At 31.9% G+C, this 21,035-nt stretch overlaps 1 protein-coding gene across 1 annotated transcript in view; it reads right to left on the bottom strand.

The window, feature by feature from the left end:
- Nucleotides 1-21,035, bottom strand: part of LOC129218299 (disco-interacting protein 2 homolog C-like) — a 125,790-nt gene that overhangs the window by 89,977 nt on the left and 14,778 nt on the right. Inside the window, exons 2-10 of the mRNA XM_054852534.1 lie at nucleotides 19,651-19,725; nucleotides 16,547-16,624; nucleotides 9,927-10,055; nucleotides 7,424-7,678; nucleotides 6,978-7,124; nucleotides 6,829-6,884; nucleotides 1,273-1,330; nucleotides 1,118-1,191; nucleotides 668-791 (exon numbers count right to left, since the gene is read on the bottom strand). Coding sequence (XP_054708509.1) covers nucleotides 668-791; nucleotides 1,118-1,191; nucleotides 1,273-1,330; nucleotides 6,829-6,884; nucleotides 6,978-7,124; nucleotides 7,424-7,678; nucleotides 9,927-10,055; nucleotides 16,547-16,624; nucleotides 19,651-19,725 — 996 coding nt within the window. The remainder of the gene's footprint in view (nucleotides 1-667; nucleotides 792-1,117; nucleotides 1,192-1,272; nucleotides 1,331-6,828; nucleotides 6,885-6,977; nucleotides 7,125-7,423; nucleotides 7,679-9,926; nucleotides 10,056-16,546; nucleotides 16,625-19,650; nucleotides 19,726-21,035) is intronic.

Here is a 21,035-nt window from a genome sequence, read left to right as displayed (position 1 = left end):
ATTATAATTTAGCGATGACAATGGTCTAGTACCTTTTCTTTCATTTCAGGGATTTATTAGTTAATTTGCATTTCTGTAATAGTGAAACAAATGAAGCGAAAATCGAATTTAAATACACTAACTTGGAATATAGGTACTGGAATGTGCTATAGTGAACAGAAAGTGGTATGGAGGTCTAGGTTAAGGAAAGAAACACCCCATCTTTTAGAACTATCAAGTTGTTGTGAAAAGATTGAAATTCAAGGAATTTTATTTTATGAGAGAAAATATGCCTCCAGAATTTTATCAGTAAAATGCTAATTTCCCAGACTACTGGCACAAAAAACTTCCTCGACTTTTTCACAAGTAGTGGAGTTAGCGTATAAAATGAATATAAAAAAGTCAACAATATCCCAGATAATTTGATAGATAATTAATATTTACTTGTTAATCTAGAAATTTTTTGGGACAAATTTTTTATTTTGTTACTACTTCTTAGAGATGTTTGTAAGTCTGAACCTAACCTTGTAAATTTTACTTCTTTTTCTTCATATTTGATTACGAAAAATTTGAAGAAAGAGCAAAAATGTAACAATAAAACTACCAAGAGAAAGATTTTATACATAAATAATGTTCATAGTTTGATTCCAAAAACAAAAAAAAAACTAATGAAATGTAAGTAATTTACCGTAAGTTAGAGGGTTACTAATTTTGCCAGTTGTGTCCAACACTGTTGCTGCAGGTGCTTTGAATGTTCCTGACCCATATCTTTTTATAGCTGCTTCACATGTGAGAGGAAGCCCAGAGGGAACCTACAAGAAAAAGCAAACATGTAATTGATTTACCACTATATGAAAAAATATGCACATCTCTTTTAAAAAGTCAGTACAGATTCATAATTTTAGTTTGAAAAACATTTGAAATACACATTTAGAGAAAATAAGTACTTAAAACTCAAACCCTTACTCTGCGACAAAAATAGATACACACATTATGTTAAATTTTATACTCATTTTTAAGTAGCATCAAATTTTTCAATCAGAAACAATTAAATACACCTAAAAGATGATAAATCATGGATTAAGAGGATTGTAAAACTGTTTAATTCTCCTTGTTTTAAAGACGTTAAATGAATTACCAATAACTCCTCTCCTGTAATTGGAGCCATCAAGTTTCCTTCAGGCCTTGGTGCATTGGGGTCAAGTTGTTTTGCTAATGAGGGTAAAAAACATTATCAAATTGAGAAAACTACAATTTGGTAATTTCTTTGTTTAAAAAAAAAATTAATCTTACTTTCTAAATCAGATTCATCATCAACATAAAATTCAGGTAAAGGTCTTCTTTTTGGTCTCTGAAAGTAATACATTATTTTATGAAACAAGTTTCAATTCAACATAGCATACATGTTGTTCTTGATACTCATTTTGAAATAGAAAAACTGTTAAAATCTTTTACAGAACAAATAATGAAACACATAAGACAGCATGAGACATGATATAGTTTAGAAAATAGATTCTGTTTCAAAAAAAAAAACATGAGGACTTAGCATACTACAAATACTAGTTTATTTGAATACAAATTATGCAACTATGCAAATGCATAATTACCAAAAACTTTAGAAAGTTGTCCTAACCAATGTCTTTCCTTTTATAAATGTGAACTGAGATCTTTCGTATAAAAACAAGATCAATCTATTTTTATAAATTTTATGTGAAAGAGAAAAAAAAAATTATGCTTTACCTACTAAATTTTCTTAAAATTTAAAAGCAACTTTAGGTGCACAAATTCATTTTTTTATACAAACAGTAACGTCATCTTATTCACATTCCTACATCAGAAAGCATTGCAACAAGTAGACTAGTTAGGTTTCATATGAAATTGTTCTAAAGAAAGTGATTTCATACATTGTTTAAAACTGAAGTAAATAAAACCTACATAAACTAGCGCAAATATATTTGAGACTGCTGCAGGTAGAAGATTATTTAGTTACAAGACAGGATTTCTTTTTAAAAAAGAGGGCGGGGGAGTTTTACAACTTTAGTGTTTAAAAAAATACAGAAATAAGAGGAGAGCTTTCTTATTTAATAGCATTCATGTCTGTTCAGGAACACAAAATTTCAAAGTAAGCAACAAATTGCCATGGAACTTTTTTGGGGGGTTTACAAAGGAATGGGAGTATGCTTCGCATGCAGCTAGCATTGAACATCTGAAGGTATGAATTATGCAAGTAGCACAAACTGTTCCCCAGTCCTTGCTAGCTAGAAGACAGGCTGAACTTGACTGCCATTTAGATGAGGTTCGAGAAACAAATCGTGAACAATTTTACTCTAATAATGAAAGGTATTGCTTTCTGTTTAATAAAATGATGAAATGCCTTACATTACCTTTATTTTTCTAACTGTGACAGTACAGCTCTACCTTTGAACATAATTTAGGGGTTATTTTTTATTTGTGACCCTGCGAAGTATTATTGTGTAAACTACACATTCATACAACAATTTGTTGCTTTTCTATGAACTTTTTAATATGTCAAGGACTTTTTGGACACCCTGTATATATATATATATATATATAGAGAGAGAGAGAGAGAGAGAGATTGGCGCAGCGAGGGGGGTTTGGGGGTGAAAACACCCCCAGAGCCATTGGTTTTAACATAAATGCATATTCTAATACAGTAGTTTAAGCATATGAAATGGCTGTTTTGATCAAAAAAACCCCTTTAGAAGGTATTTTTGAGAAAAAAATCTCGTTCAGAAGTAAAGTAAGAAAAAACAACATGAAAAAAGCACAAATTGCAGATTACAGCAGACACGTGTTTTGGCGATACAGGGCTCGCCTTTTTGAACGCAAAAAGTAATGAGCTTATGGATTAAAAGACATCCGACAAAAGTCGAGCTTATCAACTACCCCAATTTTTCTGAACTCAGCAAAAATATCTATCATAACTCCCTTACATTAAAAAAGACTAGGTCTAATTGTAAAATTTTTAGTTTTCTTAACATTAAAATTAATATTGAATCCGACTGTGAAACCACCATTTATGCCAAAAGACGCGAGTTTCGTTCCAAAATTAACTGAATGCAAAGTTTTTCTTCTTGTCTCAGTAAAAAAATTTTTTATCGCCATCATAGTTTCACAAGCCATCAGAATCAAAAGAATTTGCAACACCATTACAGCTTTCAACCATGAAATTTTTCTACTTAATAATTAATTACTTGAAAACAATTTCCCAAAAAATAACGTCAACATCATTTTCGCTGGTATAGCCTTTGATCAACACTTCGCCTCACTGTAAAATGTTTAACTGCTTCTAATGAAATGATTTTTCTTTAGCAAACCACAACACGTGAACTTTAGTTAATGATGCTTTAAGAAACTAGTTTTTCGGTCAACTTTGCTCGTTTTATGGAACTGTTTTTATGGATAAATATCTTTTTATTTGAATGGATCTACGTTTTATCGACTGGAATGAACACTGACTTGCGGGACCCGGTACTGAGCTCTCACCTGGAATATTAGGTAAGACCTTTGAATTTCTGCTGGTGTTACGGTGGAGGACTATTATTGATAGCCATTGCTTCTAATAGTCAAGACGAAACCCCAGTGTATAGTTTTAGGTCCTAGTTCCAAGAAATCTGTGTTCATTTTTTACATACGGTGCGTTTAGCCCTATGCATTACTGAATACTAGCTTTTTCGGAACTGGACATCCTCGCTTTAGTTTTTAGGTTAAAATTTTGGGTCTGTTGACCTTAGGATGAAGGTTCCACTGCTGAGGAGTTCTGGCTTCATCAACTTAGTCTTATTATTAGTTTTAGTATTCTTATTTGTTTAATTTTGTAAATCCCTTACATGTTTATTGTTTGCATTTTGTTATATAATAATAATAAAAGTGAAAAATATTGAAAAGACCACACCAATAGCCTATAGATGCGAAATGCAGCAAAACTAAAAAGCCAAGTAAATATAAAATTAAGCAAACAGAATTACAAAAATTAAACAAATTATAAATAACAAATGATGATAAAAAGGAAAAATGCAAACAGCTATTAAGTAGGAATAGAAAAAGAGTGAATCCAGAGCTCATCAGTCGTGGAGGCATCATTAATTATGTTCAAAAGACCAAAATTTTAACTATAAACTAAAAGAGAATGTTTAAGCTCCAGTACATGTAATATAGAGTAACAATGGGCAAACGCACCACTTGCTAAGCTCTAGTTTATTGTTTTTAGCTTAGCAAGTGGTGCGTTTGCCCATTGTTACTCTATATTACATGTACTGGAGCGTAAACACTCTTTTAGTTTATAGTTAAAATTTTGGTCTTTTGACCATAATTAATGAATCCTCCACTGCTGATGAGCTCTGGATTCACTCTTTTTCTATTCCTACTTAATAGCTGTTTGCATTTTTCCTTTTTATCATCATTTGTTATTTATAATTTGTTTAATTTTTGTAATTCTGTTTGCTTAATTTTATATATATATATATATATATATATATATATATATACACAGTTGGCTCTCTGTTTAACGACGCTCTATTTCATGACTTTCTCTATTTAAGGAAGTTTTCTACTTTAGGACGTTTTTTTGTGGTCCCTTGAAAGTCGTTAAACAGAGAGCCAACTGTACACATATGTAGCTTACCCTGACGATCAACTCTAGATAACTCGAAGTCCCAAGAGACCAGTGACGGATCTAGGAATTTTCTGAGGTGGGGCAAAGCTTCAAAATGCCACCCCTAACACACACATTCATCTGAATATAAATTTTTCTATCAAGTTGCACTTTCATAATTTTAATAAACTGTAAAGTGTGTTATAGTTTGATTAAAAATTCATTTTGTACTTTTCTTCCGAAAACGAGTTTAGTATTCAGATACAAATGCTTTGCTTTTAATCTGCCAGTTTTCGCCACTACACTTCCTTTCCTCTGTAAGGGGCGCCTACAAGGGGTTCATGACACGCAGCCTGCACTGTAGACATTTTCAGGGGAGTTAATTCTATAGGGTTTTCATCTTATTCTGGGGACTCATTTTTGGGAGTTGCTACGTAGCATTTGAAGATGTGAGCAGGGTTGTTGTTAGGTCAAAAAAATGGGACATGGGGTTGGACGTATTTGGCAGCCCCTTAATTGTTTCAAACACATGTTTCAATATGCAGAGAGAGAAGATTAAGCTTCCGGTTTAGTAGGGTTCATGTTGCTCGACTTTAGTATCAGCAATATGTACTTAATCGTACGAATAATATTTAGTCAGAAAAAGAGGATGTCAGAGGAGCAACCTCCCGGCAGTTTTTCGAAATTGAAGTTTAAAAACTGCAGTTTTAGATACTATTTTATGTTAGCAGGGAGAGGAGGTTCCTGATAATTTTTCGAATTTGAAGTTCCAAAATACAACAGTACATTTTATTCGATTATTTCTCGAAAGGAGGAGGGTGCGGGAAAAATTTTCAAGATTGTAGTTCGAAAAACAGTTTTAGACAATCTATAGTGAATTTTTCAAATGAAAAAAAAATGAAGGATATTTTTATTTTTTCATAACCTTAACAAATCGTCATGTTGTCCGAGTACTGGGGCAAGATGACTTCGGCCTTGGGGCAAGATGAAAGGGGGACTAAAAAACGTTTAACATGTTTTATCTTTAGAATAAGTTACATAGTTTAACAAACGATAACTGTGTTTTTCATCTTACAAAGTATCAAAGTTAAGTTTAATGTAAAACATTAAGCGTAATGTTGAAGAGTGCAGTTAACATAACGTGAAAATAAAAATGCCATTTTCGTTATTGGAACTATTCTCCTGCCACCACTCTTGGCATTTACAGCACTGGATCTATTCTTCTGTTTGAGAGTCACAATATTCCTCTTTACAAGCAGGACAGCTTATAACACCATACTTTGAAGTTGATGCAACTGGATTTTTTGCCCTGAATTGTAAACTTTGGCCTAGAGCAAGATGAAGAGCTCGTCATCTTGCCCCGTGTTTTGGTCCGTCATCGTGCCCCGGACTGCCTGTTTGAAAAGATTCATCTTCATTGCCCTTGAGGCAGGCGATTAATTGGCATTTATTCATGGTAATAGGTAGTATTTAAACTAAGTTTTTCATAAATACTAAAGAGACATGATATATCTTATCTGTATCTGTAGCAGAGCTTATTTACACATGCATAAAAGTTATAACGTGGCAGTCATAAACAACTGGAGCTTCAGAACTAATACAAGTATTGCAATTTCAGTATCTCTATACTATTGTTGAATGAACAGCTGATGAGAGCCAGTAGTATCCAGTTGATGCTGTTACCCAGCGGAAAATGGAAGAAATAAGGGATTTGTCATTTTGTCCCGGTCTCCCCTACACTTTTTTTTATCATATCTGTTAAGTTAAACTTTCAAAGTTTACTTTTGCATTACTTTCTTTCTCTCCCCCCCCCAGAATTTCATATTTTTAATATTTATTTCTTAGAATATTTTTCAGACTTCTTTTTCTTAAGAATAAGTCTTTTTTTTCCTGCCGGAAGCACCATTTGAATTTGCCGTCCCCACCTAAAATTGCTGCTCGGGGCAAGAACCCTGCCTTGCCCCCCTATAGATCCGGCTCTGCAAGAGACCCGCTAAACCTTCAAGTTATGGGAAGTTTCTACAGCCTTTTCAAGAGTTCAGGACTGAATGAAAACTATAAGTAAAAGGAATGCTCGAGTTGTAAGGCTTTGAGTTATCAACATTTGACTGTACATGTACCTTGTAGTGCTTTTTATTTTTAGGAACTCATGAGTTTAAAATTGCTTTTCATTCTCCCAAAGGTTCTATAAAACCCAGCATCAAATGTGCTAAAAAATACAGAAATCAACAAACCTTCAAAGTATTTAGGAGCTGTTGAATTTTTGCAGAAACTTTCCATTTCCCAGTACCTAAACATTAAAAAACATTAAAAAATTATAAGCAATACATTTTTATATATTGAAACATAAGTTACTAGTTTTGCTATGTGAAACATATATTACCAGTTTCATAACTAAGACCTGTGGAAGAATGATGAGTAATGCGAACTGATGTCATGTGAGCTTGATTGTAACGGTTTACATGATCAGCTGATGTCCATCTAGTAACTTCAGCAGAAGTGTTGGTAACATCTGGCTGTACACTAAGACCTTAAATAGAAGAAAATGCAAGGACTGGTTTAAAAAAAATATTTCCTTTAAGTCTGCAAAACTTAAATTGTAATAGTTTAGATTTTTAACAATAATTAAGAAAATTTAGTTCTTTCAAGAAAAATTTTCCTTCTTTTCCTCAAAGAATGCACAATAAAAGCTTTCCAAAAGAAGAAAACTTTTACATTTACGAAACCAACTAAAACTAGACTTATCTTTTACAACCAACATTCATTTTGAAAAAGTTTCCGAATTTTCAATTTGTTTGTTGCACGTAAAACCAAATGAACAAAACTTACTTGGAGTAAGGTTTTGCATGACATCAGCAAGATTAGTCATTGGACTTGCACAGCCACTATGTTGAACCCAATAGTCATCAACTCTATTAGGTCTACCATTATACCATTGTTGAGGTGAAGGTGTTTCTCTAGTAGAGGAAGTACTAGAAGTATCAGACTGAGATGTTGTGGCATGATGAATAGAGTGAGAAGGAAGATGTTCTTGTTCGGGCGTACTGCCTTCATTAAGAGCACTATCATCATCAGATGATGAATCTACAAAAAATATTTCATCCCATCAATATTTTTACTTTCATCATGTACTGAAATAAGAAATTCTAAGATTTTTTAGTTTAAGGCATTTTGAGAAAAAAAATGATAATTTATATTTTATGTTACAGAGATAGACATAAATCCTGCATAGAACCAAAATAATTTTGTTCTACCGCATTACCCGGCATCAGCCAGCATGCTGGAAATAAGTGAGATTGACCAGAATGCTGAGAAATTTGAATGAGTTGTTGCGTGTTGTGTGTGTGTGTGCATTTTTTTTTTTTTGAAACCGCTATAAAACAAGTCAACATCAGCCAGCTATAAAACAAGATTACCAATTTCACACCAACTTTTAAAAATATGAAAAAGCAAAAAAAAAAAAAAAAAAAAACACATATTTGAAAAAAAAATCGGAAAAATAAAATTACTTGAAAAAAGAGGGAACTTAAATAGCGAAAAATCTTGGAGCCAAGGAAGAATCTCGTGCCTAAGTTATATAAGATGCAAAAGGATTGAAATCTCAAACACAGCATGTAATTTTCTACAAAGCACTTGCTTTGCGAGGAAGAACCACTTCAAAAATATTATTTCTCTTCTGTATATTGTCAACTTGTGATGCTAATAACAAAAATAATTGATAAAATAAATATTTGACTCTTAGACTGAAAAAATGATGTATTATTGTTTCAACTTGAAAACAGAGCACCCAAAAATAGAACCTGTACATGAACTGTTTTTACAACAGACTTGTTTGACAAAATAAAGCATTTTGATGTTAAAAATTCAAGAAGCGAGAGTAAAAGGTTTTACACCTCAAGAATGACCAGCTATTATTAAGTTATTATCTGTTTTTCTTTCCTGAGAATAACCTTTAAAAAGATGTAACCTATGCTGCCATTTACATGAAAATAGTTGAATTAGAATGTTTTTATTTGTTACAAATGATTTTTGAACAAAAGAATATTTCTGACGAAGTTTTTATGTACACCGATCGGATACATCCATATGAAAAGGTTATAAACACTGATTTTAAACGAAAATGAAAACAAAACTGTTCTGCGCAGCTAATGTACATGGTTTGTATTAAAAGTAATGGGAAAAGATTTGAAAAAAAAAAAAAAAAAAGATTTGTTGCAGATATTTCTGTAATGCATGAAAATAATTCTAAGTACATCCATTAAGCGTCGACACACTTTTGCCAGCGGCTTTTCATGACTCGAAGCCTCCTTGGTAGGTGGATTCTGGAAGGCCCTTAAAGACACACGTGCAAGCTTCTTCGACAGCACTTTGAGGTATCTTTCGAGGGGGGAATTTTTGTTTTGGGAACAGTAAACAGTTATGCCATATTTCATCAGACAGTCAGATCTTGGAGCATTGATTGAGTCAGTAACCTTTGACGGTGTGCACTGTCATCTTATCAATGTCAATACAATATGCAATCATGCACACACTTATTGGCAGTCAGTCTGGATTCAGCACTCCACACATATCTGGCATTATCGTCTGTTCTTAAGGTTGACGGCCATTCAACACAGAGTTTGTCCTTAACATTCTCTCAGTCATCTGCGAAGAGCATGTGCCAAATAAAAGTTGCAGTTTGTGACATGTTTTCATCCTTGAACACATGGCGAATCATGCCTAACGTCTCTCTGTATTCGATTTCTCTAGTAAAACATAAAATTTTATGGTTTACATCCGTTTAATCATACACTCCGTTTTGTACTTGAACCGAATCACTGGACTCCATTCAAAATACGATTTAGTACGAACAATGCTCGCAGACAACTGGCACGTGTTCGAGGTCAGACTCCCCACTATCGAGCATAGGCAGAGTGAACTCGTTGCGATGTACAGTCAAGTCCGCAAAAAAAATTTCCCGATATTTTTATACAAATTCTGTAAAAGTTTTTCCATACCAAGAGCAGTGTTCTTTGGACATCACTGATAAACGAGAAAAAAACATTTTTCAAATTCAAGGCTTGTCCATTAGTAGAAATCATTTGCCTTTCATCACACAATAGAAATCATGCTAACTCTGAGGCAAAATATAGAAGCATCTCCATATAAATTAATACAAATTGTAAAAATGCCAAAATGTTTGTCAATTTATACACTGGCACTTCAGGATTTTATTCCCTTTGTAATTAAATAATAACAAAATACTATTGAAATGCATTGTAATTAAATAAAAGAAATGTAGAGAATTCATACTACCTGACATGTGTTAAGAGTATTTAAACATGAAACTTACCTGAAGCATGACGTTCCCTTGTTGGGGATGTTGCCATGACTGAGGTTCTTTTTGATGGCATAGGGACTGACGGTTTTGGCCTATTTTGCATTGCTGCCAGTGCCTGCTGAACAGCTTCTTGTCGAACTTCTAAAAGTTCAAAATACAAACTCTTATTATTCACATATATGTTTAATTATTTGCGCTTTTAATCCCCTTGCGGTTGGACAGTCCCAGAATTACACGTTAAATGGAAGAGATATCTCGTCAAGAACTGCAAGGTGGTTAAAGATAAATTTACACACACATGTAATACATCTCTTTACACACACCAGGGTTGCCAACTGCTCCGTATCTTGCGGAGTTGCTCTGCAAAAATGGCAAAACTCCGCAGTTTTTGCTCCGCATTTCCCAGCTGAGCGTTTTCAAGCATGACAAAGTGTTAAAAGTTGTTTTTTATTTTTGTGCTAGTGCTTATAAAATGGTTATCAAAACTCAAAAACAAGTTCAGAGAAGTGCTAATTGTTTTTTTAAAATTGAATTTTGTGCAAAATACTGAGCTGCTATGCAACATTTCAAAATGCTCCCCTAAATCACCACATATGCTCCTCATATTGTTTTTCTCCAAGGTTGTCAACCCTGCACACACACACACACACATTGGGGTCATGCTTCAAAAAGTGTAACTTTTCTGTCACATGCCTTTACAGTAAAAACTTTAAGGAACATTAAGGAATCATTTAACAATGATTTTTAATTTCAACAAAAAAATATCTATTTAAACCTGCCGACAATTTTTTTAATAATTATTTTTATTTTAGTATATTTTTGGTTCACAACATGTGAATTCTCACCTCCATAACATGTCACACACCTTGTGTGACTGTTTATGCTGCTTAATAACTTGTTTAATTAAAAGTATATACTTAATTATTTATTATTCCTTTTGCAAGTGTCTCAAATACTAATTGTTTAAGTATATTTATTTTTTTAATATTGTCTTTTAGTTTATTTTAGAAGGACAATGAGTCTGTCACACAATAAATTCCCACCTCCGTTACCTAAACACATTATGCTATTCCTCATTAGCATGTGACCAGTAATGACATCAAATTTTGTTTCCCATGATACATGGGAGCTCCCTTGTTTATTTTCACATGTTTATGCATTAAAAACTTAGTGTGGTTACTCTGACTTCTCACCTCCGTGAACTTGAATTTCAGGGATGTAAATTAATGTAAAAAAAAAGAAGTAAACATGTTTTTACATGCTTAACATGTGTAGATTGTAGCAACGAAGAAAAAAAATCCATGAAAAATGTATCTATTAGACCTATATTAATGGAAAGATCCTCACATCCGTGACAGACCTTATCAATGTCATTATATCTGAGGTGAAAACAACTGAAGAAGGGGAAATATATCAATAATAGGCACTCTACCAAAATTATGAATTGCCAGTATATCCTCAAATTTACTAAATACCATTTTTTAACATACATTTGAAACTACTAGTTAGGCCATACTTTAATTAAGAGAGCTTAATATTATGTTCCCACTAATCATTAAAATAGCTGATTGTTGGCACAATTAACAAAATTACTACTTTGATATTAAATTGGCCTTGAGTTTTAAAAATTGAAAGTTCTTTTCTTTTATTTCCGTGAACAAGGCATTTAATTTTATTTTTATTTATTAGTAAAATAATTGGAACTTAGCTGGGCCATTGTTTATGGTTACTTCTCGTAGGTAACACTTTCATGTAAGAATGGAAAAAAAAAACAAAAGGTTTCGAAATTGAAAAATATTTGCGTTCAAAAGTTACGTTTTCTGGAGAATGACCTATTTATACATATTTTCATCGACAACTCACACACAATTTTGTTTTTTCAAGGTAGATTTGATTTAAAAACTGTTTGCAAACTCTGAGGAATTATTTTTCAACTGTCTTTTTGTCTTTTACTTTTGTCTGCAAAGAGCCGACCAATCGTCGAACATGAGTAGCATAGGCCCTATGTTGCTTAACGACAATTGAGGATAAGTGTTGTAAACACTCTTCTTGAAAACCCGAATTGAGCATTCGATGATGCATGAATCATCACATCATACAATCAATTCCTTCATTATCGGATTTAATATGTGCTTCTGATGATAATGATGAAGAGCTAGACCCGACTTTCGGGGGGGGGGGGGGTACTTCTTTTACATATATATATATATATATATATATATATATATATATATATATATATATATATATATATATATATATAAAACTTTTTTAGTATGAAAAAAAATAAAAGGGAGGTGAATCGTACATACTTTGGAATGGAGTGCCCCAAGTCCGATACTTTTGTCAAGCAAAACAAAAGCAAAGAATTTTTTTTATATTTTTTTAATGTTATGGAAAATTCAACTTTTTTTATTTTCCCTCCATTTAATTTAAAGTGAAATTTTCTAGCAACGGTCTTGTCAAAACCAGTCAATCCGAACCAATGAGAGTGTTCCGTTCATTTCAGTGTGACTGCTTAATTTAGAGGCTAACACACATCTACAAAAGCTGGCATCCCTGAAAGCTAATAGATACTTCCATTTCCGCCTGTAAACTTTCAATCTCATTGGTGGTCACATATAAAGACTATTTTTACTAACTTGGTTTGCACTAAAAGTATGAAATAAAATAAAAAAAAGACTCCATGAAATATAACCGGCAAAAAATGAAATTGTTTTTCATATCGTTATATTTATATGTTGCTTTTATGTATTTACATTTATGCTAATTTTAAAGCAGTTAATAAAATTTGAATTAAAAAAAAACTAGGGAAGAAACATAGGCGGTAGAAAGTTCTGCATACCATGTGTTCTCCTCTCAAGTTTTTATTCTTTAATTTTATTAGTTGCTTCAGAATTTACATAAGTGTCTATTAGAGAGCAACAGCAATTTTTGAGTGTTATAAACAGAAGTCTTTCATTTTCTACTTTTTAATGCAAACCAAGCTAACAGAAATAGTCTAGATTTGCAGCAATTGCTAACCTCAAGAAGATAGATAATGAGTTTAAAAAAAAATCAGGGATTAAAAAGCAATAAAAGACTTTTTCTTGAAAAAAATATGCTTTATGTTTCTTTTACTGTCAAAATGATTCCTTAAACTCGCAATAAAGCACTCAATAATGTAATAATAGAATAAATACCTAACAAAACTAATAAAGAGGAATTTTAATCAAGAGCCCATATTGTCTTTAGTATTGATTTCAAATTTTCACCATCATTTTTCATATTTCAAATTTCTATAAAAAGTTTTTAAAGCCCCCGTACTTCAAAACTCTTTATCTTGATTTTTTTTCTTTAATGTGAAATTCGAAATATACAGATTCGACTGTATGCAATATTCCCACTGCGCGGCTCATTCAATTAAATATATTTAACAATTTGCAGAATCTATGTCAAAGAAAGGCTACATATACATGGATTTAACAAATCAATCTCATTTCTAAAGCGAAGTGCCAAATTTCAGTCAATTATCAAAAAATTGTCGCAGCAGAGGGAGGCGTCTTTACGCTATAGGGTCACGCTTGAGGGCTTGAGGTGATTTTCAATGGCATTGGGGGGGGGGGGGGGAGCGAAGTGAACTTTTGACCTTTGTTACTCAGAAAAATGTCATTTAATTTTTTTCTTTTTCTTTTTTTTCTTTCTCTCTCTCTCTCTCTCTCTCTTGTTTGAGACAAACGTTTCGGGGGGGGGGGGGGTTGTCCCCAAAACCCCCCCTTAGCTACGCCCCTGGATTTGAAGCAAAACTCTCAAAACATTTTTTTGAGAATGTTAAGAAAGAAACAAATTTGCGACCAAACCAAGAGGCAAATTTGCCAAAAATTCTCAGTACAGAATGTACTATACAGGAAATTGCATCTAAACACAAAAACAAGTAAAGATGACACACTTCTTCCACTAGTTCCTTGGGTAAGTGTCAGTGTCAATTTTTAAACAATATGCTTAGATTTTTCAATTCCACCCCTAAATTTTACATTTTCCCGCTTGATACATTTTTTATCGTTGATCTGATAGAATACGTAAAATCGGGGTTCTACTGTATTTATAAATGTGCAGATATATATCCTATAAACAGTTGACTATCGAACTTGACCAGCTAAAACCTTCGAGTAATCGGTTGTTCGAATAAATTTTAGTGAGATACTTTGAAAAGGGAAGTTAATTTTGACTGCTTACATTTTTTTTATTGCATCTTAAAACTTCATGAAGTTTGTATGTCAAAGTCCCAATTTCTTTTCTTTTGATTTTAGTTTGCATTGCTTTTAAACGTCTTTTTGCCATTTAAGCAGATTATTTGAGTGATCCAGAAAATAAAGCCTACTTTTTTCAATTTCTTCCACAATTTTCAGTCTCTCAGACTGTCTGCTGGTCCAGCAATAACATTTTAGGACGTCAGCCACGGAAAAAAGTAGCCCAAGTGGCTACTTCTCAAGTAATCTTGCAACAGTATGTGCATAACGGAGCACTATTGTAAATAAATTATCTTCTTCACACAAGCTGATAAGCAAAGCAATGTTTAAAAGGAAAAAATCATTTATTTCTCATTTTGGCTGCATTTTCAGGCACAAAATGAAAACGAAACGTAGGTAAAAACTTTGACTTAGAAGAACTACATTCGAGATATAGAGACAACTTGGTATTGAAAACACTAAATTATTTTGGGACCAAATGAAAACTTCGAGATAAAGGAATATTCAAGTTTTAAGACTTTGAGTTATCAAGAGACGACTGTATATATATTAGGGATGAATTTATAAATTGATCAGTACCAGCTTACCAAAAAAATAAAAGAGACAAATCTTGACAGGGAGTGGGTAAACTTCTTTCAAGAACATTTGGTTTTAAGTCATATTGCCAAACCAGGAAGATAATATTTCAGAGGATATGTAACGACTCTTAAAACATCCACAAATCCCCATCCAAAAGAAAATTCTTCTTCCCCTTTATTAAATAAATTGGGCATTTATTTATTAATTAATTAGTTTACATTCTTTAACTTAATAATTTACTTATTTATTCATGTATTCACCTATTTTCTTATTCATTCACTCTTTTATTTTTTCTCATATATAGCCTATTAATTTCTTTATTCATTAAATAATTATTTCATTACCTATATATTTATTCATTCATTTGTTAATTCACTCATTTATTTGATCAAAAAATTTTTTTATAATTATATAGAAAATATTTCCTTCGCTTAGAAAAATATTTTATTTTTCACTTTGCTCCATGAAAGAAAAAGTGAACATTTTCCACATTATTGGAGGCGAACATTTACTTCCAAAACTAAAAAATAATGTTTCAATGCAAGTCTTTTTTGAATAACTTGTTCTTTACGCTCTGTAATTTTAAAAACGAATTTTCAATCTGTTCATTCTGATAAAGGTAAGTTGGTTTAACTATTTCATTCTCTACTATACTATATTCCCCATATTAACCTCTTTAGATCTTAATTTATAAAAGCCCCTAATCTTTGAGTTTGTGATGAAAATCTCCCTTCATTTCAACCAGATCTTTATTCATCATTCATGTGTTTTCTTCTAAAATTCATAAAAATTATTTTACTTTTCAAAAAAGGATCATAATTTTGTAAACCAAAAATTATTAGTAAAAGAACGAAATTCTAGAGAAACACATGTGAAAGTTTTTAAAAAATTGATGTCTTATGCACTAGTAGTTCATTTCTACACACATTCTAGTAGTGGAAGGTAAAAAAAGCAAAGCTAAATTAAGTTAAACAAAAAAAAATGAATAAATAAATAAAATATTGTAATGAAAAAAACATATTTGTACTAATATAAGTTAAAACAACTTCCAAATTTCAAAATAAGAGAAATATTTACAGGATAACCGAAAAATATTGGTATGAAGAGATAGTTCTGAAAAACACATGTTTCATTCATTAAAAACAGATTTTCATGGCATTAGCAGTTCTTGTTTTTCATTCTAATGGGGCAGGGCACGATATCCTCAACAAGCCGCAAAATCATGCAATATGAACAATGATGATTTTTCTATAGAAAACAGAAAATTATGCTAGCATTTCATTTCTGTATTTATTCTAAAGCTGGAAAATCTAAAAAGCAATTAGAAGAGGAAAATTAGGAAGTATGAAGGTTTTAAATGATTGCCAAATCAATCTTCAATAAACAGAATTTACAATCAGTTTCACAGCAAACATTGAAGCAAAATCTGGCAAAATTTTTGTCAGTGAGGGGGGGGGGGTGCAATCCCATCAACTCAAATTGTAAGATACTATGATGAATGAGCATGACGCGATACGATCAGTGATAAAAAATTTAACTCAAATACGAAAACATTAAGCTAAATTCTAACAATCCTGGCTGCAAGCTTAAGTATACTCGAGCTGGTCTATGGAGCTCCATATTGAACGGGTATGGTCCTGCCGCCAAGAGGGTTAAACTAAAGCAGCTATAAAAAGCAGCAAAAACTCTTCACTGCTTTTTAGATAACAGAAATATAATTTTTCTAAAAAAAATACCATAGGTTAGTTTAATTCTTCAGTACTGTTTCATAATAGATTGTATAATACAAACTAAACACAAACATTATAAGCAAACTAAATTTACCTGAGTGATATCGACTTTCATTTCGAGTAAGCCTACGCTGGGCTCTTCGTTTAGCTCTTGTGGATGGACTTGCTGCACCTAAAAAAAATAAAGAGTCAACTTGAACTCAAATAGAAATTCTTTTTTCCCTCAATGGCAAAAAATGTTTTCACCTTGTATAATATCAATAATTACAAACAATTAAGTTTTTCAAATTATAGCTGAAGGGATTTATTTCATAACAAGGAAACAGAAAAAAAAATCAGTTATGTATGAGGGATGTTTTTAAAGTAAATACCGTTTTGAAATATTAAATGAACAAGTACAGATACAGCAAAGAAATTTATTTCACATAAATCTATCAGACTCAACTATTTTCCGACATTGCTCCCCTGATTTTCTAAGCATTTGTCATAGAGTCGTACAGGTTTTTATATACCTATTCGTAGAAAACTGCCGCCTGTTTAGTCAACCATGGGGTAACATGTTCTCTGAGCTCATCATTGATGTTGTGCCATCTATCACCAAGGAAAGACTTTATATGACAAAACAAATGAAAGGTGCTGCAAGGGAGGTCGGGGCAGTCCGGAAAATGTTCAAAAACATCCCAGCCAAAGCCCTGTAAGAGTCTTCATGATGGACTACACAGGCGGCAATTTTCTACGAACAGGTATACAAAAACTTGTACCACGCTATGATAAATGTTTGGAAAATCATTGAAGTAATGTAGAAAAATAGCGTAAGGGTGGTAGATTTTAATGCAATAAATTGCATAGCTCCATCTGTATTCGTTCTTTTTTTATTTTAAAACGGTACTTACAGTAAAAACATCCCTCGTACATAAACCAGAGATCAGGCACAAAAAATAATTGTTTAAAGTAAATAAAATGTCAAGAAATCTGAAGATTAATTTCATGTCTCGATAAAGTAAGCACAAGGTTTTGTTGAACATGCAAGACATTAGAGTCAATTTCTCAATCATGGATTACATTATTACACTGCTTGCAACTAACATTTTTACTTTTTCCCATAAAATATTTTTCTAATGCCTCATTTGAAACCTTTTAAGTGGACTTATGACTAACAAATTTAGACACATTCAAACAAGGGAAAGGTTTTCTTGTTCAGACAGGCAATGAGTCATATTACTGTTTTGATGAATTTTAGATTTCACCATCACAAGACAATGAAATGTTATTATTATTTTTTCGAATTAGCTTTTGTAAAAGGTAGAACCTTGAACTTTTTCAGACTTTACAAGGGTTTGGTCAGAGGAAATTTGGGTCCGTTAACAGACCTTTCAGAAAAATCCGAACAAAAAATGGACCTTTCACAAAATTCCGATCAACCAAAACGGACCCTTCACAAAATTCTGATTAATAAAAACGGATCTTTCACAAATTGTTAATTGAAAGAGCAAATCTCAAATCAAAATGACGCAGTATATTTTCGTGTATAGATACGATAATGTTTGCAACCTTTTTAAAAGTTAGATTAGAGAGATCAACTTGTTCGAAATCTGCTAATTTTGCAAAAGAAAAAAAAAGGCACTCTTGTGATGCTCTTGCAAGCGATAAATAACTGATATATAACTAATATAACTAATTACTACGGCCAGATAAATATAATGCTTGTTGTTGGTTTCCTTGAAAGAAATTAACAGCTGGGTCATTCCATGTCAAGTGATCCAAAGTTTTTTCCCTCACCTTTTTGTATTTCTTTGAAATTTGGCTCATCAATTGTACCCTTTGAGGTTATCAAAAGTCCAAATTTTTAGATTTTTATCTCTATTATTTTTTTATTTATGGCACTTTGATTTTTCGAAAAACCCTCTTTTTTTCATGGATGCTTGAACATAAAATGGATGATAACTCAGCACCAAATATAGATAGAAAGATTTGATAAAAAGCATTTTAAAGTACATCAGTTGCTGTTTAATAGGATATGCAATATGACTATTTTCAGAAAAAATTTAATTTTTAAAAAATGAAATTTAAATTTTAAATTTAAATTTCTCAAAAAAGGTATAATGAATTTTTTTTTTTAAATTCCTCAAAAATTTGTGTGTATTTTATCTTCATTTGTGCAAAGTTTCAAGTTGGGATCTCAATAGGATCATAATTTTATGAATTTTTAAATAAAATTTGACATATGAAATAATGACATTTTTCAGGTTCTAACTAGTTAAATATGGGGTTCTCTTACTGGGGATGGTCTAGTAAGTAGTAATTGTTCATGACTATGCTTGAAATGAGCTGACATGAATTTGTATATTAGTACCCCCCCCCCCCCCCCCCCCCCCCCCCCCCCCCGCGACACAACCACTTTTTATCTTTTTTTTTTTTTTTTCAAAACAGTATTCAAAAAAAAAAAAAAAAAAGCTGGCACGTAAGAGTTATAACCGTAATAAACTGGGACGCACGCTGCAAAACATCAGTGGTGATAAATGGGGGGGGGGGGGTCATAAAAACTTTAACAGACAAATAGAACCACTCATTTACAGCTTTTTTTTTCTTTCGGAAACTGGGACGGTAGGGGGGAGGCAATCTAGAATGAAACTTAACAACATGGAAGGTTATGCTCAAACTAGCAAAATTTGTTTGATCTATAACTGCTTTTAATATATGTATAAATAGATCTCGTTGCATTGCTCTCCTTTACAACTGAAATTAAACACAATGAGCTAAAATTGCCTTAAGCATATTTTCAACATGCACAGGAAAAACTACAAAAATGAGGTTATATGCAACGAAAAAGAAGTGTTCATACAGAAGAATCATACAAATCAACAGCTTTGTGGTACAAAACAATTCTTAGTTTGATCGATGATTTTTTAATTAAAACAAAATCTTTTACCTTTTCCTTTCGTAAACAATAAGCAATTAGGCAGAATGCCCATTTTTCTACTTTTGCCCCTCTCATTTTCTTCCTAAGTAATTGTTAGTGTAAATATATTACATATATTTCTTTCAATTTGATAGGAATAAATTACTTAGGAACGACCCTACTAATTGAGCTATTGAATCATGTATGTTTAACTATTTGGAAATAATAAATGTATTGTTCGTGCAAATTAATATAGCACATTGAGTTATATGGATAAATAAGCTTTTAAATGACATTACCTTGACTTCGAGCTGGCATAAATGGAGCCAATAACTTTGAACGTTTTTTCTCATATCCTTTTTGTGTAATATCACCTGCAAATAAAAATATTTTATATTTTCACAACAGTTAAAAAACATTTAAAAAATATACTGCAAATACAAATCCATATATAAGGTTACAATTAGAGATGGGAATTGTTGGGGGGGGGGGGACGGAAATTTCGGGGAAAACCACTTGGGGGGAAAATTGAAAACTTTGAAATTTTTAGCTTAAAATTTTGTATTTAAAACTTATAATACGTATACTTGAATGCTTTTTTTCTGTTTTGAGAATATTGTTTTTTAAATGCTCAGTATCCCACATGAAAACAACTTAGTTAGTTATAATATAAGTTAATGGGAATGTTTCAGTAGTACAAATATTGATATACTTTTATTTGATATACATGTGTATATGTACACACAAATATATATAAATGCATGCAACAAATGATTTTTTCAATGGTTTAGTACTTATTTCTAAACTAATGAGATATTTTTCCTTTACGTTGGAACCATAGCTTTCAAAATCTACAATTTGTTTCGTCATTGCTGTACTAATTGAGCAAAAAATATTAACTTATTCATAAGCAAGTTACCAGGTTGACTTTAGATGTCCCGCACGTGAGGCATGTAAATAAATTTTATTTTAAATAACAAATTCTTTTAATAAAAATATAAATGTGTCAGGAGTATCTTTGTACCAAATGTAAAGATTTTTAAAAAATCTTACCCATTTCATTAAAATATTAAGAGATGTGACGAAATATTAATGAAATTTAAATGTATTTTTGTAACGCACGTGACAGTGGAACGGCCCAGTTCATTTCTACACTTTTGCGAAGCATTAGAAGTTTAAAAAAAAACAATGGGGAATGGAAAATAAAGAATGATTCTGTGAAATATGCAATATAATTGTCAATAACTTCAACCAACAGAATTTGCAGCGGTTATTTACGGTGCAAATTAAAGGGTAATCGTGCAAGATAGAAATTTCGATTAATGCAGTGATCAGCGACAGGGGATCTCCCTACAGTGAAGAAAAGTAAAATTAGCTTCCGTTTGTTTCCTCGTTAAAACATTTTTGAACATAGAAATGGCAATTCAGGCGAAAAAATAGGGAAATAAACTTTTTTTTTTGCATCAAGATGTATCATATTATGAAAAATTACTGTGATCTGGCACAAATTTTCTGCTATGTAAGCTGTAAAAAAAGTTTCAAGTTTTTCGAGCAAACTAACACAAGAAAAATGAAAGATTGCCTTTTATTGAAATTGTTAACTATTTCTAGTATCAGGTTGAAAAAAAAAAGCTTAAAATTTTCAGTGATTTATTACATGATTTCAATTACAGTGAAATTCTGT

Source organism: Uloborus diversus, chromosome 3, assembly GCF_026930045.1.
Source record: "Uloborus diversus isolate 005 chromosome 3, Udiv.v.3.1, whole genome shotgun sequence".
Classification (NCBI taxonomy): domain Eukaryota; kingdom Metazoa; phylum Arthropoda; class Arachnida; order Araneae; family Uloboridae; genus Uloborus; species Uloborus diversus.
This window is presented reverse-complemented; position numbering and strand designations above follow the sequence as displayed.